The sequence below is a fragment of the Danio rerio genome, chromosome 24 (genome assembly GCF_049306965.1).
Source record: "Danio rerio strain Tuebingen ecotype United States chromosome 24, GRCz12tu, whole genome shotgun sequence".
NCBI lineage: Eukaryota > Metazoa > Chordata > Actinopteri > Cypriniformes > Danionidae > Danio > Danio rerio.
In genome coordinates, this window is record NC_133199.1 from 43,892,918 (window position 1) to 43,911,613 (window position 18,696).

The 18,696-nt window shown below is 35.8% G+C and overlaps 2 protein-coding genes across 4 annotated transcripts in view; both read left to right on the forward strand.

The window, feature by feature from the left end:
* The window catches only part of sspo (SCO-spondin), a 188,449-nt gene extending 182,252 nt beyond the window's left edge, over positions 1–6,197 (forward strand). Inside the window, exon 112 of the mRNA XM_073941181.1 lies at positions 5,851–6,197. Coding sequence (XP_073797282.1) covers positions 5,851–5,873 — 23 coding nt within the window. The 3' untranslated portion in view covers positions 5,874–6,197. The remainder of the gene's footprint in view (positions 1–5,850) is intronic.
* A 1,687-nt stretch (positions 6,198–7,884) lies between these two features.
* The window catches only part of kcnh2b (potassium voltage-gated channel, subfamily H (eag-related), member 2b), a 320,637-nt gene continuing 309,825 nt past the window's right edge, over positions 7,885–18,696 (forward strand). For all 3 annotated transcript variants that reach the window (XM_073941222.1, XM_073941219.1, XM_073941220.1), the window contains exon 1: positions 7,885–8,707. Coding sequence is in view for 2 of the 3 variants with exons in the window: in XM_073941219.1 (XP_073797320.1) it covers positions 8,632–8,707 (76 nt within the window). In the remaining variant the exon portion in view is untranslated. The remainder of the gene's footprint in view (positions 8,708–18,696) is intronic.

Below are 18,696 nucleotides of genomic sequence, written 5' to 3' on the forward strand. Positions count from 1 at the left end.
TTTGTCAGTCAAAATCATGCAATAATGATAATATTTTTTAAATAAAAAATTGCAGTTTAATAATCATTGATATATTCATGCTAGTATTGGTCAAATTGATATATCATGCACCTGTAAGTAATATTTATTATAGTAGATAGCATTGATCTTGTATAATGGTAATCAATCATCCATATTATTCATTCTACATAGTTGTCTTTTAAAAAACGGATACAATTATATATATATATATTCCTTCATTCATTTTCTTTTTGGCTCAGTCCCTTCATTATTTAGGGGTCGCCACAGCGGAATGAACCGCAAACTTGTTCAGCATATGTTTTACGCAGAAGATGCCCTTCCAGTTACAACCCAACACTGGGAAACAACCATACACTCTCATTCACACACATACACTAGGGCCAATTTAGCTTATTTAATTGACCTATACCACATGTGTTTGGACTTTGGGGGGAACCGGAGCACCCGAAGGAATCCCACGTGAATGCAGGGAGAACATGCAAACTCCACACAGAAATGCCAACTGACCCAGCCGAGGCTCAAACCAGTGACCTTCTTGTTGTGAGGCAACCGTGCTACCCACTGCGCCACTGTGACACCCTAAATATATATATATTTAGGGTGTGTATAATTATATATATATAAAAAATAAAAAATAATATATATATATTTATATATATATATATATATATATACACCCTATATATATATATATATATATATATATATATATATATATATATATATATATATATCCTAGCAAATAATAATAATTGAAGCATACTTAATGAATATGAATTTATATTTCAATGACTTACAGTACCTTTTCAACTGCAGTGATACCTTAGTTTCATGAACAGACTGAAACGTCATCTGTTTTTCAGTGATAAAAGCGGAGAACATTGAAATGTAGATCTGTTCATAACATAAAGCTATTGTAGACTTTAATGATGACTCAAATCCTTTTATTGTGCTTTTTGGACATGCTAATATAAATTAATCTTACTAAAGCAGACTCTCAGCCTCCTTTTGTAAATCAGACTACAAGAAAACATTAATATTCCGGATGAAACTAGGTAAACTCTTATCATACACACTGATGTGAATGAATTATTCATCAAAGTGGTCAGCTCTGAAGGCCATGCAGTCATACTTAAATTGCCATTAAAAAAAAAAAAAAAAATTATATATATATATATATATATATATATATATATATATATATATATATATATATATATATATATATATATATAATTTTGACCCATACAATAAATATTTGACTATTGCCAAAAATATAGCCATCAACATAATATGGTTCTTGTGGGTAGAATTACTAATAATAATATCTTAGGTTTAAAAAAAAAACTAAACCCCTAATATTCATATTGATGTGCATGAATTATTCATAAGGGTCATCTCTGAAAACCATGTGGCAATATTGTAATTATTTTGGCATTAAAAAAATGAATTATTTTGAATCATGCAATGCAAGGTTTTGTAGTGCAGAATGACTATGATATACATATTTTCAAGGTGAAAATAGGTAAACTCTTTTCATTCTTATTGACATACATGAATTATTCATGATGATCAGCTCTGAAGGATATGCAATCATATTCTAATGTTTTTGTCATTAATAATACAATCCTTTTGACCCATGCAGCATGTTTTTGACTATTGCCAAAAATATAACAGTGCAACATAAGACAGGTTAAAACCTTAGATTTTTCGAGCAGGGTCACTAATATTAATATTCTAGGTGTAAATAGGTAAACCCCTATCCTTCATATTGAAAAGCATGAATTATTCATGATGGTCAGCTCTGAAGGCCATACAATAATATTCCAATTTATTTGTCATAAAAAACATTTCCAAAAACATACCCATTCAACATACTGTAAGACGGATTAAAGCCTAAGATTTTATAGGCAGGGTCACTAATATTAATATTCCAGGTGAAAATAGGTAAACCCAAATCACTCATATTGGCATGAATTATTCACAGTGGTCAGCTCTGAAGGGCGTGCGGTAATTCCAGCATTATCTCAAAGATGAATTCATGAGGAAAACATTGTGTTGTGATGCCAGCATGTTCTCCTGCTGCGACGGGCAGAGCTCTTTCATTGTGATGTTCTCTGCTAATTTCATCAGGCCTGTTCAGTCATTCATCAGTGCGATTGATCTCGTTAGCTAATTCAATCTCCGAGACTTCACTTAGAGCAGCCGCATTTTTTACCGTGCGCCATTGTGGAGCCATTGCATGCAGATTGATGTTTACAGACGGCTTCAACAATTCTGGAAAATTTGGTTTCCAATAATACTGCTACTACTACTACTACTACTACTACTACTAATAATAATAATAATAATGTGTTTATTAGTGTATTTTGTGTGCACTTAAGAGATGATAAACAGCTAAAAGCTTCCTCGAACACTCATTTGGCCGGTTTATGAGGCGACAGGCTTGTGCATTGTTTCCCATAATTCCCTGTGGCACCACAACATTGATAAAACACACACAAAGCTTCAGTTACGCAGATAATGTGCTTCCTTTGGCCTTTATTGTGTTGCACTGCTGCTAAAAGCTTCCTGTCTTTGTTGAGTAGTAAAAAAAGAATTATAAAATGGCTCAAAATCTCATTTTACAGCCAAAGGTACATTTTCCAAACCCATAAATGTTCTATATTTATTAATATATTTAGTTGTTTACAGCTGTGTTTTCTCTGTGTTGGTTAAATTTGTTGATGTCACTTTGTGCACTGTATTTAGTCTTGTTTTAAGTACAAATATCTAAACGTTCCCGATTTTAATAATGCAATTAAAATATGTGTGTTATTGTTACAGACGGGTCAGGACAATGTAGATGAGGATCCACGTGAAGGTTAATAATCAAGAGTAGTCAGGCAGGCAATGGTCAAACAGGCACAAACTGGAGCATGAGGGTAATCCAAAGAAGGTAGTCAAAATAGCAGGCAAATGGTTTGGACAGGCAGCATAGTAGCATGAACAATAAAACAAAACAAAGGGCAAAAACCTCGGGAAGCTAAGACAAGGAAAACACTTTGTAATGTTAACAGAGAACAAGACTCAGCAGTGTTTGTGAAAATGAGAGGGGTCTTTATAGTCCATGTAATTGTGTGTGTGTGTGCGTGCCTGCGTACGTGCGTGTGTTTCCCAATATGCGTTCTTCAGTGTTCTTGCATCCTCGTGTTCTCATGTAATGTCATCATCTAACGCCAAAGTTCCGAAACTCAAGACCGCAAGAACGGAGGAAGAGTGAAACTTTTTCAGATGTGTTCTTGATATCGAGGATGCATCGATGCAAAACTCTCTTGAGAAGTGTTACAACCCCTTTTTGTCTAGGGAAGTGGGGTTGCACATTTAACCGAGGAATTGGTTATTGCAAAAAAACTCGCAAACAAATTGTGATACAAAATAAGCATGGACAGCAGGAATATGTGGAAAAATAAGTGATTTATTTACAAAAATAAAGTGAGGGTGAATCAGTGAGTGAGGTATTTACAATATATACAAGGTTAAAGACAAGAAACAACGAAATGTAAAAAAGACTGGCTATGGGTGGTGCTAAATAAAAGAACCAAACAAAACCAGACAGTCTTACTAATATTCACAACAAATCCCCTCTATTCTAATCTAATAAACAAAAGATATGAAAAAGAAATCTTCAACGTCAATGACGTCCTATCTAATCCACACTAACTAAAAATACACTGGTTGGCACACACCAACAGACGGAAACACATGATGAGACAATAATAAACAATAAAATAACCAAATAGGTCCTGGCATGTAACAAGAAGTCCCAGTAGTCCTTGCGGCTGACTAAAGGCGGTGGAAATAATGTATAAATAACTTTCCATTTAAAACGCCTTTGAGTCATGTGACCATCAGGAAGAAGGCGTGTTCAGAGGACGTGTTCTCTGTTCTCGCGATGTCCTGAGTTTGTTCTACCGAAGTAACTTGGTGAGACTGGTCTCCACAGGAACGCGATTCCATTCGCTGTGTTCTTGGACTCTTGGAAACAGGCTGAGTGTCCGAATTATTGTTAGCTGGAGCAGGTGTTGATTGGTGCACAGCATCATGGTAGTTGTAGTTTTTCAGCGATCTGCATAGGCTAGATTAGCTGGTTGTTGTGACAGTAATGTTGGGATTGTTTGTAATTATTCACAGTCACTTGGCAGACTGTTTAGTTCAAAGCAATTTACATGGGTCACAACTTAATATTTTTAACTACTATATTGGAGAGCACAGTGGCGTAGTGCAGTGGTTCTCAAAGTGGGGGGCGGGACCTCCTGGGGGGTCGCGGGACAATGACAAGGGGTCGCCTGGTGATTTCTAAAATTCAAATAAATTTGCTTAAACTATTTGAATTAACATTTTATTCATAACCCACAGATGATCGTTAATAGTTGCGTTAAAGAAACAACAACATACAAACAAAAATCAGCCATCAGCTTTTAATTTTTATATTAAAATGTAATTAAATTAATAAATGACTAAAAAAAAACATTATATTTTGCATTTATGTGTTGTCAATATGCTCATGTTTATATGGGGCTATAGTTGTGTCTGCAACGTTTATATATTTACAGTATAACCACTTTGAAAAATGGGGGTCGCGAGTCACTGACTTTGTTATTTTGGGGGTCGCTGGCTGAAAAGTCTGGGAACCACTGGCGTAGTGGGTAGTACTGTCGCCTCACAGCAAGAAGGTTGCTGGTTCGAGTCTTGGCTGGGTCAGTTGGCATTTCTGTGTGGAGTTTGCATGTTCTCCCCACTTTCAAGTGGGTTTCCTCCGGGTGCTCCGGTTTCCCCTACAAGTTCAAAGACATGTGGTACAGGTGAATTGGGTAGGCTAAACTGTCCGTAGTGTATGAGTGTGAAGGGGAGTGTGGGTGTTTTCCAGTGATGGGTTGCAGCTGGAAGGGCATCCGCTGCTTAAAACATGTGCTGGATAAGTTGATCCTCAGATTGATAAAGGCACAAAGCCAAAAAGAAAATGACTGAATGAATGAATTGTATTAGAACAGCCCATTTGCAGTCAAAGATTTTGACCAAAAAAGTAAAGTTTTAAATGCTACTGTGTTTTCAACATGGCATTACTGCATTTAACTAAAGCAAAGATTAAATATCTGACAGTTGGCACAAATTGATGTTCATAGATCATTTTACAAAAGTATTTTTTGCACTTATAGTCTAAATGTGTAACCTTTATAAATGGTTTTACCTTTTAAAAATAATTGCTAAAAGTCTGAAAAGGGGTCTTTGAGCATTTGAAAGCTTTCATCCCTGTACTAAAAACTTTCTTTTTTGTTTTTAAAGAAATGTACACATTTAATGCATAAAATGCACCAAAATGCATTATTAGAGTTAAACAATTTACATAACTCGAGATGCTAAATGTATCAGAGTTAAGTGAGTTTAAAATAAGAAGCAAAACCCCTGCCATTGGGATCATCACAATATTTTAATTTAAAGTGAAAATAAGATCATTTTTCTGACTCCAATGGGAGTCTTGTTTATGCATAAATCTTTTAAAACAATAATAAATCAAAACAAGACTTAATACCCAGTGTCAGTGTGCATTTCTGTTAAATTGGTCTTAATTTATGAAGGTAGATATTGACTTGAAGTACTGAATAAACAAATCATCCTTTGCGGTGTGTCAGGCACTAACACTGACTCTGATTCAGGCCACTAAATGCAAATGGAGTGCATTTTCTCTGTAGCTTGTGCTCAGGGCGTACAGTGAACTTTCAGAAAGGTCTGAATCAAGGTTCCAGGTTAAAATGTCCACTGCTGTTCATACTTTTCTGCTTTCCGCAGGCGGAGACCTGTCGAGACGCTGAATGGCCACTGATGAATGGACAGAGATGCTTCGTCCTCGTATTCGTCCAGTGCTCTTTATGTAGCTTGTCATTATATGACTGGATCTTTTCTATTTAATAATTCCTGAAGCTCTACGAGATCTATTCTGTACAGCCTTTAAATTATGATTGATTTCTGTTCACTCTTTAATATTTTATATTAAGAAATTGTATGAAAAGCTTTGGATTAGCTGTTGATTCCTAATTGTTAATATTTGCCAAAGACGGTCTTTTTTTCAGTTGACATGACTTCTTTAATAAATATTTGTAGTAAATGTTTGTATTATAAAAGGCAAATATGTTGAATTCTACTGTATTTTGGAGGATTTTATTGTGCAAATGAACAGTATATATTGGTGACGTGCTGTGAGGTTTGTGGCTGGTGAGGCACGACTCTTTCAGGGTCATATTTACATGCACCCAATATATTTGCCAACCGATTGTGTTTCATATATCATATCAGCATTCCTCCTATGCACATGGCAGGTACATATTGCGCAAATGAAGAATGTAAAATCTATAGTGATTCAATATGCTTCCCAAAAACACTAAGGTGGATGATACAGACAGCCTTAACAAGCTGCTAACACCCCCATTTTCCCCTGGAGTCTCCCATATTTCAGACCCATCTTCCATATTGTTCTGTCTCCCGGAAAACTCTCGGAATTCCACCCCCTCTGCTGCTCATCCGTTTGCACTGGCTGCCAGTTGCTGCTCGCATCAAATTCAAAGCTCTGATAATTGCTTACAAAGCGACTTCTGGCTTTGCTCCTTCTTATCTGCTCTCACCTCTGCAGATGTATGTGTCCTCCAGAAACTTGCGTTCTGTGAATGAACGTCGTCTCGTGGTTCCATCCCAAAGAAGGAAGAAATCACTTTCCCGAACTCTCGCATTCAATCTACCCAGTAGGTGGAATGAACTCCCTAACTGCATCAGAACGGCAGAGTCACTCGCTGTCTTTAAGAAACGACTAAAATCTCAACTATTTAGTCTCCACTTTCCTTCCTTATCTGCAATTGCCTCTCTGGCAATACCACTAACTGTACTCAAAAAAAAAAAAAAAACTTACATTACTTATGCTTTGCTTAGACTTTACACGCCTGAAACTTGCCTACAGCACTTATTCATTGTTGCTCTTAGTTGTTTAAATTGCTTCTTTGTCCTCATTTGTAAGTCGCATTGGATAAAGCATCTGCTAAATGACAATGTATATATATATATATATATATATATATATATATATATATATATATATATATATATATATATATATATATATATATATATATATATATAATCATAATTAATGAGTTTTTCTTTCATTTTAGTCTGCATCTTCTATAAATCATCATAATCATATATGATAGTCATTATTTTCCAAACAAAAGAGAGATAATTATTTTAAAATGTGCTCAATTTCTTGTTATCGTTCAGGTTATGATTTTTGATGTTAAACTCAAGATTCAGATTCAAAACTTGAGAATGTGCAATGAACTGCATTAATATTACAATTCTATTCCGGCAATTAACCTAAACTCATCAGCAGCATTATTCTATAATGAATGTGTTTTTAGTTAGAAAACGCCTTTATGTTTTGCATGTCCACCTTGTGAACCTCGTGTGTGATGTGTGTGAATGGAGGGCTGTGTGATGGGGAGGAGGCTGGAAGATCTCACTGCTGGGACTCTTCAAAGACAGTCATACTAAATAAGGGAGAGGGAAAAAAGCGCCGCGCCCCCTTGTGAAGCCAATTTTACGCACCCAAACAAACCCCGAGAAAAGACATTTCGGATAAAACGCAAAACTCCCCGCATTTGGGTTATTGTGCTAATTATGATTAAGTAGTCTTATTGTTGTTTTTACTTTAAAAGCCTCCGCGTAAATGCATAGTATTGTTGTTGCGTCCACGAGGAGCGCCTTTTGTCTGCGCGCGCGTGACGGCGCAGGGAAACCCCACGTCCGCGCGCGTGCATCGACGGTGACGTATCATGTACAGTCTGACAGCGCGACACCGCCGAAGGTGCAAAACAAAGCGCATGGAGTCCGAAACCACCGCTCATGACGCTCGTGGGAATAATCGGGAATTATCTAAGCCTTTCTCTCATTTGCATCCCGTGATTTGTGTGCATTTCCACAAAAAAAAGCCTGAGGCGTGACGACATCACGGGTTCGACACCTGCGAAAGCAGCGCCACCACGGAATTAAATGAAACTCTTTATTTAATAAATCCTCAATAGTTTATTCGCTTCAAAATCACAGTAGTTTATAGTCCTGCTCGAGTGCGTAATTAAGTTTACCAGTATTTGACGCTGCCTTATGTTAATGTTAGTTGTTGTTGGTCTCCATCGAAACGGGAGGAGCGCGCGGAGCCACAATACGCATCTCTTTTCTTCGAAGTACCCTTATTTCTTCGCCGAATAAAAGAAGAGAAGAGCTTTAATTGGACAAAGGGGATACCCGAAGACGCGGCGATGCTGAAATGAGGTGATAGCGCTTCAGGCACACACGCAGAGTTCAGCGTCCCACATGTCACGAAGTAAATGAGTCCACGAGACCACATTTAAGGGATTACGCGACGCAAAGAGAACACGATTTGAGTTTGGGAAAGTGTTGTTTGGATACACGCATCGCTCGGCGTTCCCGCACGCGCGTCTGATGAAGTTCTCCAGAGCGCGGAAAGAGTGCTGAGAGTGGCGCGAAGGTCAGCCTGAGCTCCGGACTCTCCGCGGGACTCCGAGGATGCCGGTGCGAAGAGGACACGTCGCGCCGCAAAACACTTTCCTCGACACCATCATCAGGAAATTCGAAAGTCAGAGTAAGTTCGTGGTTATTTACGCTATTTTAGCGGTATTTATTTGGATGTTACCTTGGTTGAACCGTGTTTTAAGGTAAATCTTTATGCCTTTTAGAAAACACCTGCGTGGATTTTAACGGTTACATTTAAACGGTTAAATCTTAACGGTTAAATCCCATTAGGACTCTTTACTGTGTAATATTCTTGCCAAAACCTTAAACCATGTAAATGTCATGGTAAATGAGACTAAAGTATGAGACTATATTAATAATATGCTGACATAATGAGATATTTTAACAGCCTTCAGTATTTTTAGATGTTGAATATTAATTGTACATTGTCGATTATCCACTTTATAATGCTATTTACAATGCCCATTATGAATGAGTAAATAAACCCCATTAAGTCAGTGAATGTTTAAGTTATTTACTTTATTTCACGTGTATTTTATTTGGACATGTAATAATTTGGCTAAACTTTGTTTTGAGGTAACTTGTTATTTCTGTCACCTGTGTGATCACATTATGACCCTGATATACTCTCAAAAACCTCAGAAAACCATGTAAATTCCATGGTAAATGAGACTGAAGTATGATAGCATGGCTTGGCATAAAATATGCTGACATGATATACAACAACCTTCAGATTTTTCATGTGTTAGAATAGTAATTATTGTGTATTGTCAATTATCCACACTGTCTAATGCTATTTACAATGTCCATCATGCTTATTTACACTGTTTTACGTGTATTTTGTTTGGACATGTACCTTTGTTGAACCGTATTTTGAGGTAAATGTTTATTCCTGTCAGAAATCACCTGAGGGGATTTTAACGGTTAGATCACATCATGACTCTTTACAGTGTGATATACTCTCAAAAACCCTTTTAAACTATGGGAATACCATGGTAAATGACACTGAAATTTGATAGTATAGCTTCATATAGTAAAATGTTGACATGATAAGATATTTTAACAGCCTTCAGTAATTTTTAGATGTTAAATAGTAATTGTTTATTGTCGATAATCCACACTGTCTAATGCTATTTACAATGTCCATCATGTTTATTTACACTGTTTTACGTGTATTTTGTTTGGACATGTACCTTGGTTGAACCGTATTTTGAGGTAAATGTTTGTTCCTGTCAGAAATCACCTGAGTGGATTTTAATGGTTAGATCACCTCATGACTCTTTACAGTGTGATATACTCTCAAAAACCTCGGAAAACCATGGAAATACCATGGTAAATGACACTGAAATTTGATAGTATAGCTTCATATAGTAATATGTTGACATAATGAGATATTTTAACAGCCTTCAGCAATTTTTATGATGTTAAATAGTAATTGTGCATTGTCGATAATCCACACTGTCTAATGCTTTTTTACAATGCCCGTTATGATTGAGTAGGCATAAACCATTAAATCAGAGTAGGTTCATGTTTATTTACACTAATTTACTTTGATTTCTTTCAGGCATTAACCTTGGTTGAACTGTTTTTTTTTTTTTGAGGTACAGAAATCACATATTATTAGTAATCACATTAAGACTCTTTACATTGTTATATACTTTCAAAAACCTTGGAAAACCATGATTATGCCATGGTAAATGAGACTGAAGTATGATAGTTTTGCATTAAATATGCTGACATAATGATATAACTTAACAACCTTCAGTATATCTTAACTAGTAACTGTTGTGCTTTTTCGATTATCCACACTGTTTAATGCTATTTACAATGCCTATTATAAATGAGTAAGTAAAACCCATTAAGTCAGAGAAAGTTTCATGTTTATTTACACAATTTTATGTGTATTTTATTTGGACATGTACCTTGGTTGAACTGTGTAACTTGTTATTCCTGTCAGATATCACCTGAGTGGATTTTAACAGTTCGATCACATTAGGACTCATTACAGTGTGATTTTCTTGCAACAACCTTTGAGAACTATGTAAATACCATGGTAAATGAGACTGAAGTATGATAGTAAAGGTTCATATATGCTGACATAATGATATTTATTTTAACAACCTTCAGTATTTCTAGATGTTAGAATAGTAATTGCTGTGGGTTGTCGATTTTTCACAATCTGTAATGCAATTTACAATGCCTATTATAAATGAGTGGGTAAACCATGTTAAGTCAGTATTTTATTTGGATATGTACCTTGGTTGAACTGTGTTTTTGTAGTAAAAGGTTATTCCTGTGTGTAATCACTTGAGTGGATTTTTAATGATTAGATCTGGTAAAAACTCTGACAATCACAAAAAAGACTCTTTACAGTGTTATATATTTTCAAATGCCTTTGAGAACCATGTAAATACCATAGTAAATCAGACTTAAGTATGATGGTATTCATGCAATATATTAATTTTTGCAGAATTGCACAGTTTATTTCTACACATTTCAGCAAGTAGTGATTATCCAGGTAAACACATTTCTGAGTAAACACAGTCATTGTTGTTGCAGGTAGCAGCAGCTGAGTTAAAATTAATCAGCTTGTATTCTTACATCTTCGTTATCATATGATTTAAAGTTCTAAGACGTGAATGTGCCTCAATGTCCACAATGCATTTGCTGGCCTAAGAGGAATGGAGATTTATGCAGGAGAAAATGTCAGATCTGAATTGTCTTACTCAAGCGTACTCCACAAACGTAAAGAGCTGATCAGTCTTCATTTCATCTGTCTCCGACTGGAATTGTTTTGTTTACTGAAGCAGCTTGTGATGTTTTTGTGCCGGAGGTGACATCAATGAGTAACACTGCAAAAAAACGAGCATTTTCTATGACATGCATTGATGTTTCAGCTCCATGAGGAATAATGGGACGCTTATCCCTGTGGAATTGTGGTTGACAATCCTCCATTGATCACCTGATAACAAATACTATCTTCAGCATAAGAATATTTTTGTGAGTAATATTGCAGCTATATGCCAATTCCAAATTTGCTTCTACATCAATAATAGTGCAATTTAGACATTCACACAATAGACCTTTTACGCAAAAACCGGAAGTACGTCAACAACGTGTAAACCCAGTTCCGGTATGAGTTTTTTGGCGGAGAAAAGGCAGCTGGAGTGTTTTCGGCGAGCCTGAGTTGTCTTCCGAAGTTAATTAAATAATTAATTAAATACATGCAATTAAAATAGGGGAGAGCGGGGCAGAACCAAACACAGGGCCAGTTGTAACACATTTGTTTTAAATACTTCCACACATGCTAGTATGATAAAACGTCATGTATTTACTAGATGTCACAGCAATAAATTGTTTCATTATTAAAAAAATATATTTTATTTTATTAGTTGAGTTTCGTGAACAGCTTATATTATTAACATTAATTTGTTCAGGTAGATATGCATAACGGTACACACAGGTGACTAGCGTTAACTAAATACACTATGAACAATCTTAACTGCAGGTGGGATAGTGGTAAAGTTGGTTTTATATTTGCACATTCAGACTTTCCCTTTAACAATATAATTTCTTTAAAGTATTATTTGCAAATTCTAAATAGCGAAATCATATTAGCAGCCAATGACTATCAAAGTACGGCATTGTTCACAGTCAAATAACCAGTGTTAACGTTGTTTTTAAGTCATGTTTGCATCGTAATTTCGTTCGAATATTCAAAGTAACATGGTAAATAATATAGAGACTTCTAAATGAAGGAATGTGTGAATATAAAACCAACTTTACCTCAATGCAGGTGGGTGTGTCACGTAGTCGTGATCCATCCTTGCTGCCTAGCCACCGTGTAGCTATCTTCACAGCATAGCTGTTTAGACTGACGTTCGTAGGTTCTGTCTTATACTCACTCCCTTCTCAAAGGAGCTGTAAAGTTGTTCCAAGGGAATAAGCTCGGGACAACACCACTCTTCAGGCGGCGAACGACTCAGCCACCACTGTAATCATCCAGAAAGAATTGCCGGCTGCAGACATAGGTGCTACCTGTTTTACATTAAAACTATGCCCTTCCTCTCTTCAGATCGGGGGTAGTAGCTGAAAGCTGATTCACCCTGCTTTGACTCTTGGAATTTCTAATTTCCTTGATCTGAGTGATCTGTTGGGTTTGTATTCAGTGCGCATTTCTGTAATATATGACGTTCATATGCCATTTAGTGAATTATAGACAGGTAGTAATACTTTAAAATCTATTCTGAATGTTACTGGGAGCCAGTGTAAAGACCTGAGGACCGGTGTGATGTGCTCTGATTTTCTGCTTCTGGTCAGAATCCTTGCAGCAGCATTCTGGATGAGCCGTCTAACTGTCTTTTTGTGAAGGCCATGAGGAGGCCATTACAGTAATCTATCCTGCTGCTGATAAAAGCATGAACAAGTTTCTCTAAGTCCTCACTGGAAACAAAGCATCTAATTCTTGCAATGTTTTTGAGATGATTTACTAACTGCTTTGAAAGGTACACATTCACCTTAATAAACCTCATCTCTGTTTACAAATGCAAATACTTAATTTTTCTCTTTGTTTACCCGAAGAAAGTTTTGGCACATTCATTCATTCATTCATTCATTCATTAATTTTCTTGTCTGCTTAGTCCCTTTATTAATCCGGGGTCGCCACAGCGGAATGAACCGCCAACTTATCCAGCAAGTTTTTACGCAGCGGATGCCCTTCCAGCCGCAACCCATCTCTGGGAAACATCCACACACACACATTCACACACACACTCATACACTACGGACAATTTAGCCTACTCAATTCACCTGCACCGCATGTGTTTGGACTGTGGGGGAAACCGGAGCACCGGGAATAAACCCACGCGAAGGCAGGAAGAACATGCAAACTCCACACAGAAATCTGAGCCGAGGTTCGAACCAGCGACCCAGCAACCTTCATGCTGTGAGGTGACAGCAGTACCTACTGCGCCCAGTTTTGGCACATATAAATCTAAATTGATATAGGATCAAGCATTTGAATATAATACTCATATAATGCCTTTCAGATGATTTTTTAACAAGCAGTTAGTTAATCTAATACTCATTGTAATAATAACCTGTATATTGTATGTGGATAATATGCAGTACACAGTATGCTAATATAATGAGAGACCTTCTGCATACCTGTCAACTCCCTCGTTTTTCCCAGGATTCTCCCGTATTTTACAGTTCTATCCCGCTATCATCCCGTAAAGGTATTTTCCCATATTTCTCCCGTATTTTCAGTCTTTCTTTGAAGGGTGGCAAATAAACATTAAAGAGCCGAGCCTCCCTTTACGCAACCCATACTGCCAAACCACCAGGGGCCACCCTCGCTCTTAAATGTGAGTCTGTTCTGTGCTTTCACTTTGTTTAGGCATGAAAACACTTTGAAATAAACATAAAAACGTCGGGATTCCTTTCCTTATCATTACAGGCGCCGTCTCCCCTTCATATGAAATCCTCAATATTCAGTCATATAGTGGTGCATGACTGTCAGCTGACACGCTGCATAGTGATAAATAGATGCTTTTACCCAAACGGATTCTGTACACGCGATTTAAAGCGGAGAGAAAGTCTGGCCTTTGGGTGCATGTTTAAACAGACATATACATATAATTAATGATGATAACATCTAAAGATGTTGATCTTGGTGGGGTTTTTTTTCCAACACAACTAATGCTCCTAAATGAGGATTAAAAAGTTAGGAAAGCAATCAAATGTTTTTATTATAATGGTAGATGTGTGCATTATTAAAGTGACACCTGTTATTTAATGTAATTAAACAAAAAAAAATCTAAATAAATAAGAGATTCATTGGTTGCTCTTTAATCAGAATGTGTAAGTTATACAGTGAAGAAACAGCTAATGAGATATGATAGCTTGATTCTATTTCTTTATAATAACTAATTTTAATAAACTGAAATGTTTGTTAATGTATTTGCTGCTAATGTATACTATTTATTTTTTCTTTTGTAAATAATAATAATAAAACATATTACTGATCATTTAACTGTTTATTTACACTGAAACAGCTCCAAATGAACTTATAGTAATTTGGGGATTTTTTTTGGGGGGGGGATCGCTTATTATGGTGGGCATATCCCTTACTTTCACATCCCAATGTTGACAGGTATGCTTCTGTATCAGGATGTACCCTATTTTTATGTTACATTTTCAGCTTGAGGTGACATCAATGAGTACTAATGCGGAAACAAATAGCATTTACTGTTGCATGCATTGATATTACAGCTCCATGTGCATTAATGGCACATTTATCCCTATGGAACTGCAGAGTTGACAATCCTCCATTGATTATTTCAGATGTGAGCATTGTCAAAGATTCTTAAAAACATTGGAGTATAATATGTCAATCCCTAATTTACTTCTAAACATTAATACTGCATATTCAGCAGTCACACATTTCCTGAAGAATGATCTAAACATCAATATGTGACCATCCATGGCCCACAAAAGTTAAGTTTCATGTGTATTTTTTCATCAGGAGGCAGAAATACGTCTTTCTTGATTACTTTTTAATGCAAAAAAATCAGTAGAAAATTATTAAGATCATGTTCCATGAAGATGTTTTGTAAATTGGACTACTGTAATTAAATAAAAGCATCATTTTAGATTAGTAATATGCATTAAGAGATTCATTTGAATAGTTTTAAAGGTGATTTTCTCAATAATTACATTATCTGTATCCTCAGATATTCAAATAGTTGTATATCTGCCAAATATTGACATAACAAACCACACATCTAGGTAAATATTATTTATTTACTTTCAGATAATGCATAAATCTGTTTTAAAATATGTTTAACTTTTGTGTTAATGGTCCATATGAATTGGTTTAGGGTCAAGCATTAGAACATCACACTCACATAATACCTATTAACTGAATATTTAATGAGCATTTAGTTGATAATGAAAACTCAAAAGTCTCAGAAATGATTGTGAACGATGCCATGAATCAAATCTGGTTTGGATCATTCGGTCAGATGTGACAGAAATCGATATGTTTTCACTTTCCATCTTAACCTTACCACTACCCTTCCTCTTTCAAGAAGCCGCGTCTCTCCCTTGGGGCGCTTTAAATAATTTAAAACCTTCCATCAAAACCCATCTGAAGCCTTTGAGAAGTGCTTTGGAGGTATTAAAGAGCAAGCATCCTTCAAAAGTGTGATTCTGTAAGCGTGGTCAACGCACTGACCGTATGCTTCTCCTTCAGCATTTCTCTCCAGATGGCTTGGATCTGTTTCTCTAGCCTTGATGTCTCACGCTATACCAGTTCAAAAAAGAACATCGTGTGCCTCTTGTTGTCGACAAACACGAATGTGATATCTCACCCGAATATTAAAAACTGAATGTTTTTTCTCCTGTGTTCAGTGCATGAGATGAAACATCAGATGAGAACAATAGCTGCAGCAAAACAATAACCCGAAAATAAAGTAGGCCCGTGCATGAGTCCCGCAGGTGCATTCACAGGTGATATGGCACACCTATTGTGATGTTTGTGCACCGGCGTCTTTGACAAGTGAGGTCAGAACCAAAGATGATTTTAAAGAGACATTTCTAGAGGCCAATAGAGAACAACAGCAAACACAAGCATCACTGTGGCAACTGCTGAAGACACTGCCGGTGAGACCCGGTCCCGAGAGAGAGAGAGAGAGAGAGAGAGAGAGAGAGAGAAATAGAGAGACCTCTTACAACATTGACTCCATCACTTCACATCATTTATCTGTCTATATCTTTGTCTATCCCATCATTATTTATTGTAATGACTTTCAGTCAGATTAGTCAGTCTGTCAATATATTGATCAATGGTTCTGCATCCTGAGTAAAAAAGGAATATAATAATAATTGTATAGATACAAAACTGTTAATATATTTTGAGTAATACTGGGCAAAGATTATTTGCGATTAATCTCATCCTAAATAAAAGTGTGTTTTGACATGATTTGAACAACTTTAAGGGTGATTTGTCATAATATATGACAATGTCATAATATGCAGTGCTCAGCATATATAGGTACACCCCTCACAAGTATGTCTTTTAATTTAATATTTTTCATAGGAAGCTATACTATATTATATTTGTGCAAATAAATCATAACAAAAAATACAAAAAATAAAATTTTTGTAGGTTGTAATTATTTTTTGCATTATTTTGTTTGAATTTAATTGTATTATCTTTCAATTTCTAAATATGTTTAGTGACTAAAATACAATTTTAATAAATATATCTGTTTTATAAATCTGTTTTGTTTAAATCTATCCACATACATTGCCTATGTTCACTGTGAAATGGATAAAAATATTCATATACATTTCCAAAATGGGGTGTACACAGTTATGCTGAGCTCTATTTGTGTGTGTGTGTGTGTGTGTGTGTGTGTGTGTGTGTGTATGTGTGTAACACACATATACATAGAAACAATATATACAAAACAATTTTGTTACATAGATATTTACATTTTTATACACTTTTAATATCTTATGCATATATATACATTTTTTTAAATATATTTTTTACAATATTTCCCAAATGATGTTTACCAGAGCAAGGAAATGTTCACAGTATGTCTGATAATATTTTTTCTTCTGGAGAAACTCTTATTTGTTTTATTTTGGCTAGAATAAAGCTAGAATAGTTTTTATTTTTTTAAACACCATTTTAAGGTCAATATTATTAGCCCCGTTAAGCTATATATTTTTGGATAGTCTACAGAAAAAAAGATCATTATACAATAACTTGCCTAATTACCCTAACCTGCCTAGTTAACCTAATTAATCTAGTTAATCGTCACTTTAAGCTGTATAGAAGTGTCTTGAAGAATATCTTGTCAAATATTATTTACTGTCATCATGGCAAACATAAAATAAATCAGTTATTAAAAATGAGTTATTAAAACTTTTATGTTTAGAAATGTGTTGAAGAAATCTTCTCTCCGTTATAGAATAAAACTTTGTATACAAATAAACAAACTAAATCTAAAACATAAAAAACTAAACTAAATATCTATCTATCTATCTATCTATCTATCTATCTATCTATCTATCTATCTATCTATCTATCTATCTATCTATCTATCTATCTATCTATCTATCTATCTATCTATCTATCTATCTATCTATCTATCTATCTATCTATGTCTGTCTGTCCGTCCGTCCGTCCGTCCGTCCCTCCCTCCCTCCATTTATCCATCCATCTATCTGTTCTTCTTCCATCCTCACCTTCTTTTAATTGTAGCATTTTAAACAGAAAGTCTTTTGATTTTATAGAAAGTCTTTTAACAGGAGCATCTGAGAAGAGTTTAAGATGCACATTCCCCCACCGCACTGAACTCTGCACAGCGTTAAGGTGGTGTATTTATAGTTTTCTATATAAAGTTGTGTTTTTCCATCGCCTGGTTTACTGTCACATCGCTGCTGAGTTGTCATGGTCTACTTCTGCCAGTATTCTGGGATGCAGAGTAGTTGCTATGCTCTCTCTCTCTTTCTCTTTCTCTCTCTCTCTCTCTCTCTCTGTAATGGTGAGCTGGAGAGATCACAGTCTTATCGGCACACTGTCAGGAGTTGGTGTGATTAAATTTCACCGTGGTACAGGTGTCCATTCGTCTTTGTCTTCTCCCATTCAACCTTTCTGATGGTCCTGTTCTCAAGTGCACAAACTCTGACACAAACATCTACTGCAATAGATGTGCACTGATATTAGTGTGCATTACATTATTTACATGTCGGAGTTATAAAGAATCTTGTAATCTAAAATAACTGCACTATTTGTCACACAAGTTGAAGCAATGAGTTTAGTTGCCTTTGAGACTTTGGTGATTATATTTAACTCAGCTGTTTACACGTTTGCCTGCCTGCTGTTTTGCATTGCACATATGGCTGTTGTATGGTGTGAGATTGCATCTAACAGTCTGTTATACTATTTTAGCCACTTTTCTCAAGTTTACAGCTGTGGTGAAAAATAGTTTGAGAAATCGATTTGGCCATTCGATGTAAAAACTAGCCTTGAGCGCCGTCTGCTGTTAAAAACTACCCTTAAGCGCCGTCTGCTGTTAAAAA